This window comes from Taudactylus pleione, unplaced genomic scaffold (genome assembly GCF_031769625.1).
Source record: "Taudactylus pleione unplaced genomic scaffold, aTauple2 ptg000018l, whole genome shotgun sequence".
NCBI lineage: Eukaryota > Metazoa > Chordata > Amphibia > Anura > Myobatrachidae > Taudactylus > Taudactylus pleione.
Window position 1 is genome coordinate 6,196,228 of NW_028284420.1, and position 13,188 is coordinate 6,209,415.

At 42.4% G+C, this 13,188-nt stretch overlaps 1 protein-coding gene across 2 annotated transcripts in view; it reads left to right on the plus strand.

Annotated features, from left to right (window-relative positions):
• LOC148540633 (signal transducer and activator of transcription 5B) overlaps nt 1-13,188 on the plus strand; it is a 269,679-nt gene that overhangs the window by 224,955 nt on the left and 31,536 nt on the right. For both annotated transcript variants that reach the window (XM_088442457.1, XM_088442458.1), the window contains exon 6: nt 715-889. In XM_088442457.1, the coding sequence (XP_088298583.1) occupies nt 715-889 (175 nt within the window). The remainder of the gene's footprint in view (nt 1-714; nt 890-13,188) is intronic.

Genomic DNA, 13,188 nt, shown 5'->3' on the forward strand with positions numbered 1-13,188 from the left:
AAGTTTCATATGGTGTCCTCTGCAGAACAGAACCAATTTTTAGTTTGCGCTATTACTACATATTTTCATTTGGGTTCTGCTCTCCAACTTGGACTAATGTCTCCCAAGAACAATCCTAGTGTTTGCACCATTTAGGAACCTTGCTACTCTGTATTGTGTGCTTACCTTTTAGAGCCTAATAACAGATAAGCATAACCATTTTTGGCTCGTTGGCCACATTGGGAGACTGTACTCCATAAAAAATACCTTACTTAAAAATATAAAATAGAATGTAATAGTTATGCCTTACTTCTCCATATTGGTTATGTCCTGGAGGTTATATAAATGATTGTGTTGTTGCACAGCAGGGAGGAGGGTGTCCATACCTTAGCAACGCAGTGGTTCCTGTCCTAGCTAAAGTAGCTCTGGCTTCCATTGTGATGCACTTACAAATGAGTTGCTTTGGTTCCCCTAGAACTGTCTGTGTATTTCAGAAAAGGCTGATCTGCAGTACAGTGCAAGGGATTTTTGTAGGGGTGTATATTTACATAAGTGTCCTGCCTCCTGTGCCTATGCCTTAGAAAAGCACTTAAACAGGGTGTGTTTCTAAAAAAAAAAAATGTAAACTAATTAAAATTAAAACAGTTTTGCGTACCTTGTGGGTTGCATATTTATGTAAATAAGATACTGAGGTACCAAAGTTTGTAATAGGCTTTGTGATCATTCTCCCTGCAGTCGAGTTCTCCAGTTGGTGGCCTTGTAGACACAATGTCTCAGAAGCACCTTCAGATTAACCAGACGTTTGAAGAGCTGAGACTCATTACTCAGGACACAGAGAACGGGCTGAAGAAGTTGCAGCAGACGCAAGAGTATTTCATTATACAGTACCAGGAGAGTCTAAGAATTCAGGGTATGTCAATGTCTTACAACTTAAGCCAAAACAATCACACTTTCAAGGAAGGCTGGTTTTAAATTAATTTATCCAAGCAGTGGCGGAACTTGCTAGTGGTGGTCCCAGGTGCAGTAATATATGCTTTGGATCCCCACTCCTCTGCCCATAGGGAAGAGGCAGTGGATGTCTGGGGAGGCCACAGGTGGCAGCGGGAGAGGCTGCGGTGGCAGCTGGTGGAGCTTGGATTGCTGCAACACAAGCAAACTTTATTTCAGTGGAAATTGACCTGCACCCCTCCCTATAATAGACATGCACAGTGCCCCTACACGCAGGGACTTCACCCACATGTGGGGACATACACACCTGGTCACGTCTGTACTCTGGCCCGGCACTTATGAAGAGCGGGAGCTGGCTCTTCCTCAGCACCAGAGTAGTGTGCTGCATTTCGGTGACAGCCGGTGGCAGTGTGAACCCCTCCTAGCAGCAGTGCTGCCCTCCCTGATTCGGCACCCAGAGGAGCTGTGTAACATGGGGAGAGAGAGAGGCGGGGCGGGGAATGAATAGTAGGTCAGCCCCGTCTCCTTAAGGTAAGGGGCACATCCCCTATGGCAGTGGTGCCGACCATACTCTTTGCCCCGGGCCAGTCCGATGTTCCTCTAAATGGTAGGGCCCTGGGCAAATTCATTGCTATCTGGGCAGCCGCGGTCCCCTTAGTCCCCAGGGGCCCTGGTGCATAGCACCAGCAACACCACCAGTAGTTCTGCCCCTGTATCTAAGGGCTCGTTTCTTCACGTCACACTATAGCTCTATGCTCCTAAGAAACATGTCATGTTGTACCCAAGTGCTGATGTTTCTCTAAATAATAAGAATCAATTCTGCACTAAGAGACCATAGATGTAACTGTATTTGCATAAAGCAGCCTTGTTTGTATGTAATAATTTAATATAGTCCTCTTGATATTTTTCATTATTATTCTTATTCTCCTCAAATATTATTTCTGCACTATATAGGGCGAGGAGGGTCTTGTTTGCTGCATATGGCAATCTGATTATAAATCTGCAACAGCAGAAAAAGTACATTGTAATTGGTATTCTTATATTTGTTGTTCATTTAAGGGAAAATTTAACTATTAGTGATTGTCTCCCAGATGAATGATATACTTTATATTGACTTTTTAAAATATTGTTTAAAAATAAATGACATTTTAAAAAACAGAGAGGGACAAAGCTACACTTCTATGGCACTTCCAGTCCTATTTTTCATTCCCAGCAATTTGTGACATTTATGTTGAATATTTGTTTTTTATAATTACTGTCATTTTGTCAATTACCCATCGGAGCAGCTCGAAATAAAGGTGCTTATTATGGGACCTTAATTACATACTCTTGGCTGCTTTAATAAGTTTGATGGTTTCTGGATCGTTCTCGCCAGAAATAATTAAACTCCATCGGAGATTGCTTCTCTCTTGGCCTGTAAACAGCATGTAGCTGAACGGCTGCAATGGGAAGGCACTTGGCTAGCCTAGCTGCAGCTATATTCTTACACTTCAAATAGCAACAACATACAGTGTGCCAGTGTAACTGTGCAAATGGTAAACAGTCCAAAGCAGCAGTCCCAGAGCTCAGAGCAGCCTGCAATATGTGGTACTTAGTCCAAATTCTGATTCCAAGTGTGCCGCATTAACTCCTCTGCACCAATTTTATATCGTCTCAAATGAAAATACATGAGAAACACAGAAATTAGTCTCTGGTTATTTACAAAGCACATAAGTGAAAGTAATACAGTATTAGACACCAATCAGCCATATGCTAGCATTACATAAATTGTTCTAAACAGCTTAAAGGTAAATACAATTTGTATGTGTAAATGTGCTTTTAAAAAAAATATATACATTTTATTTTATTGTGCATTTTTTTACAGTACGTTTAAAGTTTCTTATCACAACATGTGTGAGCTCATAGTGCCTGTAATAATGTACATGTTGCAGGATGTAAGCATTGCTGTAGTAGTTATTTTTGTTAAGGGTACATCACTGTGTATCAATAGCACAAATGTAATGGATAAAACATTTTATGAAACATTAACAGGTTATTTTAATTTAACTTGACTGGTGCAATTTGTGGATGTAATCGTAATCAATTATGTAAACTCTAGAAGCCTTAAGGTGCGTATCCATTAGGCAATGGGGTAACGACAGTACGATTACGACATCGTAGTCGTTCCTCATCCTGTAGGTGCCCACACTTAACGATATGTCGTTCAGTGCAGGCACCCTTCCTCATCCCTGAACATGCTAAATCTGTAGTTATCGGCAGATTGACCGGCATGTTCAGGCGATGATTGATTTTGAAAATGACCAGCAGGAGCGCGCATCGCTGGTCATTTTCAACATTTTCATGCCCGATTGATGCACGATTAATGAGCGAGTGAACGATTACGATGTCGTAATCGTTCAATCGCTCTGTTTATTCGGCAAGTGAATACTCTGCTTTACTTGTAAACGCTAGAAGTTTTGATATACAGTTCACCTCAATCTGTTTGCAGTAAGTTACTTATACACTCAGTTCAGGAGAATTAATTTCTTGTAATATAAATTTAGGCTTAAAAAGGGCAATAATCAGACAAACATTTTGCTTCGCCTACAGTAGTTCCATATATATATATATATATATATATATATATATATATATATATATATATATATATATATATGTTATATATACTGTGCCCCATATTCTGTTGAATTATTACACACTAACATCTTACATTTATATTATATACTGCTTGTAGTTTCTGCATTCTACACAAGTTGTTTTTGTCTATCTATCTATCTATCTTGTTGTCATTAGACAAATTCTATTTTGCTAAATCCTATCTGTTGCATTATACTTTGTTTAATATCTGGCCAGGCCACCCCTGCATTGTTTATATAAAAAATACATGATGCGTGAGAGTGAGTGACAGCTTTTGATTATATTTAATATATGTGTGTGTGGGTGTGTGTGTATATATATATATATATATATATATACACACACACATACATACACATGTGTATAAATACAGTATATATATATATATATTTATATGTGTGTGTGTGTGTATATATATATATATATATATATATATATATATATATATGTGTATTTATATATTGTGGCAGTATCACCAGAGATGGTGCTGGTGAGCAGCAGATTCTGTGTGGGGCAAGAGAGATCCGCCCATACAGAGTAGAAAAGCATTGTGGGATGATGCCTAAAGGCTGCCAGATGACCAGAGCCCAGGCGAGGTTGCTGGTGGACAGTCAGACAGTCCAGATGGGGCTGCAGTCACAGCGAAGCAGACCAGGTGGTCAGGATCATACAGAATATTTGGACATGGGAGACTCAACGTGTAAAATATATATATATATATTTATATATATATTTATATATATATATATATATTCCTTCTCATATTCTGCAATGTGGGGTTTTTATTTATTATATATTGTCTAATAGTCTGCAAAATATTTTCTTGTTTGTCTATTGTCTTATATTTTGTATATTTGCTATTGCATTATATGATGGATAGTATTTTGTTAAATTCCTATAATGGTTCTATATTAGGCCAGATTATTACTTACTGCTGGCTAGGCAGTTCTTGCACTGCTATGGTGCCCTTTGTGGGTATTCCTCTACATTGAGGTAAAATGACTGCTAAGGGGAATTCTTCAGGAGCTGTTTTAGAGATGGATACACCTGTACTTGCAGCGCTGCAGTTGAGACCCTAGGTAGCAGATCCTGTTGACTTCCACCCTGTTGCAGGCAGTGTCGGAGTTGGCCAAACAACTGACTCTGTCCAGCCCATCTCCTGCAGATATGTCTCCTGCTGGGTCTTGCATTTCTCTTCTGCAGCTGGTCATTGAGCCTCACTGGGTACAAGGATTGTCTCAATCAGTTCAGGGCCTGTTCCAGGTTTTTACTTCTTAACAGCAGATGCTGGATCCTGCAGCTTTTCAACCCCCAGTCCTAAGTGTTCCGTGCCTGCTTGGCTATAGTCAGGGTACGAGTCGAACTTTGAAGTCTCCTCACAAGCTGAGGATGATTTTGAACACGTTTCGGATCTAGATATGTCTTCCCTATAAGATCTCGTACCAGTCCAGTGAATGTGGAGGCGGTTAGATCCACTCTGCTAATTAAGGATTCAGAGGACACTCCTCAGGATACATATTTTTTTAAAGGCAAGAAAAAGTAAGTGATGACTTTCCCTTCCTCTGCACAATGTGAGACTTAGATTCTCCCAAATAAACTGTTTCAGATCTGTCAGCATTTTCTGTCTTTTTACCCGCTTCCTCCTTCTGACAGAACTAAATGGGAAACCCCTGCGCTGGACTCCCCCATTGCTAGGTGGGCTAAGGCTACCACACTGGAATCACTCAAGGATGTCACTGATAGGAAGATGGAAATTTTTCTTAGTCTAGTTTCTCAGCAGCCGGTGCATCCATGCGACTGAATCTAGCTTCAGCATGGCTTCCCAAGTCCTTGGGAAGGTGGACGGACTCCCTGTACACTGGCCTTTAGTATAGGTGCCTCCCGACCTGTATTATTATCCACTGTGAAAAACGTCAAGGAAGAGGCGCCTAATCTTGGGCGAGGCGGCCATGGGCTCTTGTCTTCTTTCAGCTAGAATTTCAGCTTTTGCAGTGGCATCCAGACAGGCCCTCTGGCTCCGTACATGGCGGGCTGACACAGAATCCAAAAAGGTTTTTGAATCTCTTCAATGGTGAGTTGCTCTTCTGACCTGAAATGGGCAAAATGATTGCCTCCGCTGCAGCCTCTAAGTCTCCGTTCTTTCCATCTTTGACTTCAAAGACCAAGGTTCCCCCCTTCCAGTACTTTTGTTCCCAGGGATGACCCAGGTTCCCTCCCTCATTCAGAGGTGGTAAAGCTAAAGAAAGACAGTCCTGGGTCGGTCGCCAATCCACTTCCAAACCCCACTGACAGTCTGCATGATGGACTGGACTCCAACCTGGGAGTTGCTATAATGGGCTGTACTCCCACCTGGTGATTCCTATGGTGAAAGGCCGTATTCAGTTATTTTTCGAGGCATGGTGGAAGATAACTTTGTACTCTTGAGTGCGAGGCATTGTAAGAAGGGGCTATGCTCTAACCGTCAAGGAGTTTCCTCCAAACAGCTTTGCAACCCTTCCATGGCTGAGGCCTCGCAAGATTGCGTCATGTCCCTTCTGGACTCAGATATTAATTCCATGTGCTTCCACATCAAAGATATAATTTTTTATTCCATCCTCTTCATTGTGGGAAAACCAGTTGGCTCTTTCCATCCCAGCCTGAAATCTCTAAATGTACAGTAGTCCAAAATGGAGTTCCTCCGGTTCTTTATGCACTCCTTGGAACCGGGAGATTATTTAGTGTCCATGGATGTCAAGGACGCTTATTTTCATATCTCATTTGGGTACGGACATCCAACTGTTTCTGGGCTTTGCAGTCCTCTGGAACCACTGCCAATTTTGGGCTTTCCCTTTTGTGTTGTCGACAGCTCCTCGAGTGTTCACCAAGATGATGGCGGTGATGGTGGTTGTCCTGCGGCTACGTATACAAATAATGCCTAATCTGGATGATCTTCTCAATGCAGCCCAGTTGGCAGATTTCTTGCAGGAGCACCTGAAACTAATGATTCAAATCCTTCAGTCCCACGGGTGGCTTCTCATTTAGTGCAAATCCAGCCTTGTGCCTTTTCAGAGAATGGCACACTTGGGTGCCTTCTTGGACACTCATTCCCAGTAGGTTTTTCTTCCTCAAGACAATATTGTCTCCCTTCAGACATTAGTGCTGTCTTTTCTCCCGTTACATATGGTGTCAGTACACCTCTGCATGAGGGTTCTTTGCAAACTGGTCTCCACTTTCAATGAAGTCGAGTTTGCATAGTACCATTCCAGGACTTTCCACTCTGAACTACTGGCCAGGTGGGAATGGATCTTGCGTCCCGATCAAATACCAGTTGATAACGTTATCTCCAGAGACTTGTCACTCTCTACTGTGGTGGCTTCGAACCTCTCACTTGGACAAGGGATATCCATTCCTCATTCAGGAGTGGACTCTGCTTACATCAGATGCCAGCTTCAGGGGCTGTCACTCTTGCAACTACCTTCCAGGGCCGCTGGACAGACCAAGAGTCCTGGCTTCCCGTCAGTATCATGGAGCTCTGAGCGGTATACAAGGTCTTCTGTCAAGCAAAGCATCTTCCCCAAGATAGACTGATAGCTCGGACAACACCACGGCCGTAATCTACATAATTTCTCATGTGAGAAGTGTGTTGGAATCTTTGGTGGGCAGAACAGTTCCTACCAAATTTGTCGGCAGTCTACATTCTGGGGGTCAGCATTTGGGAGGTGGCTGACTATCTCATCCGTCAGAATATACATCTCAAAGAATGGTCTCTTTTTCTGGAGGTCTTCCAACAACTTGTGGACTGCTGTGGCCACTCCTCCATAGATATGATGGTGTCCTATCTGAACTGCAAGCTGACTTTGGTCCTCATTCAGAGCCACTCGCTAGCGGCAGTACGCTCGTTCCGAGCAATGTTCGCACATCTGCGCATGCGTACGGATCGTTATACGCATGCGCGAACCAGTCAGTGCGGCCGAAATTCATGTGCTCGCAATATAGCGAATGCCTGCTATTTTGAGTGACAGAATGAGGCGTATGTGGGTGGTAACAGGGGAAGGTGCTTGAAAATGGGGAGTGGAGATCCGAACGCAGGCGTGCTTAAAGGTCAAAATGGGCGTTTTAAGGGAGTGCATAATTAATCCAGCAGCGTCATTGACCACGTCACTTGTTTTTTTTTAACTCAGAACTGCTCGCAAAATACTGGTTGAAAAAAACAACCACAAGAATAGCGAGCAGTTCATACGCTGGTCGATGTACTCGATTAATCTAATAAATAGCGGACATGACGTATGGTGCGAGCGGCCAGGGGGCGTTTTTAACAAATAAACGAGCGTATGTTTTGCTCGCTCGTTCAGACTTAGAGGTGTGAACAGACTGCAATTTGCGAACGGATCATTTGAATAGCCACCCCTTGTTTTTGAACGAACGACCGCAAATAGCAAACGGGTCTGAATCAGGCCCCTTGTACTGTACCAAGACCCAGGGGCTTTTCTCGTAGATGCATTGTCTGTTCACTGGATCCTTCTGCTGATTTTCCACTGATGTCCCTACTACTATCCGCAAGCTGAAACAAGAAGTTGGAGCTGTCATACTAGTCGCTCCATATTACCCACTGAGGGCGAGGTGAACAGACCTCAGACGTATGTCGTGGAGCCCCTTGGGACCTTCCTTTGTAGCAGGATCTTCTCTTGCAGAGGCCCATTTCTACATCAGGATCTGTCACGCCTGGCTTTGATGGTGCAGCTTTGAAGGCAGTCGTCTTGAAGGCTCGGAGGTTCTCTACTGCCGTTGTCTGCCAGGAAGCCTCTTCTGGCTAAAGCATATCACCATTATAACTTTGAGTGCTCTACGGAAGCAGGACCCATCGTTTTTCCATCTCTGTAAGATTCTGTCCTTTCTGCAGTTGGGGTTAGATTTGTGCCTCCGTTTATATTCTCTGAAAGTTCAGGTCTCTGCTTTCTCAGTTTATTTCCAAATACGATTAGTAGCCCTCCCTGCAGTACAGACCATTCTTCAAGGGGTACTTCACATCCAGCCACCATTTGTTCCTCTGGTTCCATCCTTGAACATCCTCTTTTTTGAGCCTCTGGACTTGATGGATCTCAAATGGCTCACATGGAAAACAGTTTTTCTTCTGGCGTTCTCTTTGGCTCGTTGGATCTTGAAGTTAAGTGCGTTGTCTCACAAATCCCCGTTCCTGATTTTTCATCCTGTACTGGGCAATCCTGCAGACTACGCTGGCTTTTCTTCCAATCCTAGTTTCCCATTTTCATATTAATGAGGAGATTGTGGTCCCTTCCTTTCCTGTTGAGGAAGACTCATTAGTCATCTTTACGGTCCTTGGTTGTGGGGCTCTCTTCATTTACGTTCATAGATTTTAAGACTTTTGTCACATTTACTATTTATTTGTGCTCTATTCTATTTTCAAATGAGGTTGGCCTGCCTCCAAACAGATGATAGCTGTTAAGGTGCCTACACACTCGGCGATGTGCTCACGATCCGACTTTGTGTACGATTTCTCTTGAACTCTCCCCCTGCAGTCCTGTTCACGATTTGGTGTAAAAAGTGTCTGATGTGACGCGGCAGATCTAAAGATGCGATGTACGACCTGCGGGGACGCGCGTCAGCATCGTAAGTGGACACTCACGATTTGGGCATATTTTACACGATTTGCCGTCACGATGCGTCGGAATCGGCCAAATCGTGTAAAATATCATCTGTCAGGCTTAACCCTTCAGTTAACCTGCTGGTTCCTGATTCAGTGACAGCTCATTTGACCTGGTCAGTGGGGACCTCCTGCCCAGCGCGGCATGGTGCTTAGGCAGAGGAGCCTTTCAGAAATGCCACTTGGTTATCAGCATACACCAGATTTGACTGCTTTGACACATCCACCTCCAAGGGACACTAGTTTCGGATGAAGGATTCTACACAGAGCTTAGAAGCATTCCCTCTCTTAGTGAACAGCTTTGGAATATCCCCATGGAATTTCAGTGTCCCCCATGACTGAAATAGAAAACTATTTTGTTTTTTTACTTGATAAATCAGTTTCTCTGAAGCCATGAGTGACACTGTACGCCCTCCAGTTCGCTCCCAGCTTTGCTTAGGGGTTTGTTTCGGGTTGTGATTCTCCAGGTCGGCTAACCCTCATGTCCTGTATGTGGATGTGTGCCTGCTTTTATCTTGGTGGAAAACCGAGTTGTTTGCTGTCCTTTTTCTCTGCTTTTTCTGTTGGCATTTGTCATGATTATAATCAGAATGTGTTAAATATCCCTGGTCTGTAGGTACAATTTTCCTAATTGCAGCAGTTAATGCATGTATACATTTATTGAGCTTAGTTTGTAGGTAAGTGCAGTCAATTCTTGCATACCATATACAACAAGCTGAAATGGGGCTGAACCAAGAAGTACTCCGTGTAATTTTGTGAGAGACCGACTACAGCGGCAAATTGATTAGAGGGGGAAAATATAAATGAAGGTGGACAGGAAAATGTGCCAGTTGTAAAGTGTATTTGGTAAACCGTAAGTAGACATAAAAGTAAGGTGGCACACTCACCTAGTAGAACAGTCTCCCTTACACTGCCTAATTTACCTTGAGTTACACACACAATATGAGTTTGGTTAATCAACGTTGTTCAGTTTGACCAAGCAAACCAAACATTGTTTCATCCTAGGTAATCAAAATGTGACTATATTGGGTTTGAACCAACTCAACGCAAAATTAGTCATGCAGGGTGCCCCTTCTGATTAGATGATATGATAGCATGTGCAGACAGATTCCATTGCATTCCAATCACACTGGAACATTATAAGCTGATTGGAATCTTTGCAATGGAGACATCAACTTGTATGGCCTTTTTGGCCCAAGAGCTGATCACATTGCAATCTTTGTCATGTGTCGCAATGATTTATTGTTTGTTTATTAACAGTTCATTATATAGCGCACACACATTGTGCAGCGCTTTACCAGGAACATTAAGTAATTCACATCCTTTTCTGCCTCAGTGGAGTTTCCCATCTATATTCCCTACCACATATATACACACTAGGGTTATTATTTTTTTTTGCCAGAAGCAAATTAACCTAACAGTATGTTTTTGGACTGTGGGAGGTAACCCAAAACAACATAGGGAGAACATACAAACTGCTCAAAGAATAAGTCCCTGATTGGAATCAACCCCATGACCTCAGTGCTGTGAGGCTGCAATGTTAATCACTGTACCACCTTTCTGCATGATGGAATTATAACATATATAGGGCATTTACTCAGTCCTGTGCTATCTGAAGCTAATCTTTATAGAAAAAAAAAAAGACATACTTTTTCGAAAGGTCAAATGTTAATCTGTGAATTGACAAAAAGAAAATCTGGTAGAAGAAAAAAAAGACAGCATTTGGTGCAAGTCTAGAAGTTGTTCACATATATAATGACTCTGCATATTTTTTCTCTATTTACTCAAACAGACTCATGTTGGTAATGGTAGCAGTCTATAGTTATAAAGTAGTTTATCCATAAAATCCATTGATTAGTAAACTTTACAAGCATGTATCGAAAAATGTTGAGGATATGACCTGAGTAGTGATTGTAGGGATTTGGGACTATTATCTGACAGAGACTGTATATCAGTAGGAATCCTGTAGGATGGTGTTAGGGAGCATTATCTAAGGAGGAGAGACTGGAGCCAGGGACATTATCTGAGGGGAATAGGAACCAGGAACAGTTTCTTAGGAGGAGGAGATACCATAACCTAAGGATATTACAGATCACAGTCCTTATCTGAGGGACAGTATCTGAGGAGGGGATGTAGTTTATATCCCGGCTGTCGGGATGCTGGCGATGGAATCCAGACACCAGTCAGAATCCCGGTGCCAGCATCCCGACAGTATTGTGGTTAAGGTAGGCACTGGGGGGGGGGGGGGGGGGTTAGTGTTAGCCTGCAGGAGGGAAGGTTAGGGTTAGGCGGGTGTGGATTAAGAGATAGACACCAGATGTTAGACAGTCAATAAGTCGACTGGGACAAAATGTCGACACACTAAAGGTCGGCATGTAAGAAGGTCAACATAAATAGACATGATCAAAAGGTCGACATAAAATGGTCGACACTTGATTTTTTTTAATTTCTTTTTTTAGCCCTAAACTTCACCCTAACCCTCTCCTTGTTGCCTAACCCTCCCTCCTGGTGTCTAACTCTAACCATCCCTTTAGTGCTTAACCCTCCCTCCTGGTGCTCATCCCTAACCATCGGGGTAAGTTCCTAACCCTAAACCTCCAGTAAGTGCCTAACCCTAAAGAAAAAATTTTGTTTTTTAAAAAAAAATAGTAATCATGTCTGGCATTTTTATGTCAACCTTTTTGCATGTCTACCTTTTGTCCCAGTCGACCTATTGACTGTCTAACATCTGGTATCTATCTAGACATGGTTGACTTTTTTGCTGTCTATCTATAGTCCGGAACCTGGGTTTGGCTGCGGAGGGAAGGTTAGGTTTAGGGGCAGGGTTAGTGTTTGTATACTTATACCAGCAGGTGTTGGCCATGTAACCCAGTTGGGATGCTGGCGTCAGGATCCTGGCGGTCACAATCCCAAGTGCCAGCATCCCGTACCCAACCCCTGAGGAGAATATAGACCAGTCACAACTCCACTATTTGCATCAGTACTGAATCTGATAGCAATGAGTAAAATTGCAATCTAAATTAATAACAAATGTTTATTTAAAGATATTATTAGTTTTAATGTTTCTTAGACTATGATTTTCTCAGCAAAGAACCATTACCTAATTGCTGGGAGGGTAACTGGAAGTAAAAATATGGTACTCCAAGAAAAAGGTTTGGACGTCCCTGCTTTAGAGAGTCCATAGCTATATATGGACACAAAGATACATTTCTAACTGTATTATTCAATATAATGACTAACATACATCTTAAAATTAAATCCAGAGGGGCTTCAGTTTCACAAAATAAAATTCCAATATATTTTATTTTCTACATTTAAATGCGTCTAGTCTCTGAGGGTTCTGCTAGCTTCTTTTATGTACTGCATTAGATAAGCAGAGCTTGAACAAGTATGACATGACTCGTATTGTCATTAATAGGTAGCAGTACATGAGTAAAATCTACGGTACTAGGTTACTTATTGTTTCTCTACACTGTAACATATATAACACATTATACAGATTTGTACACTATTGCTGCAGTCACGCCAAACAGCCCCTCTCAGCATTTCATGTTCTGTGTGACTCTGCTTTTGCCGAGCGTCTTTTTCACCCGAGAATGCGCTTCATGAGACTGCACTGATTGATTTGACATGGGACACTTATATATCTGTGTGTGACTGAGTCTGAATCTGTACACAAAGTGCTATAATGCAGTGGCCGCAGCCAAGTTCCATTGTGCATCATTTACAGACTGTTGCATACAGATATGCTAGTGTCACATATCAAATTAATCAGTGCAGTCTCCTGGTGCTTCATATTGCGAAATACTTAGGCAAAAAAGACGCTTGGCACAAGCAGTTTGCACAATACCTGGTGGCTCACACATGCCAGGCGTCCCGGGCCACATGGCGTATTGAGGCTAGGTGTATCGGGACACATCTGTAGATAATATGTAATAATGGGTGTATGTATATAAATGTTTGTCTCTATCTATATATATATA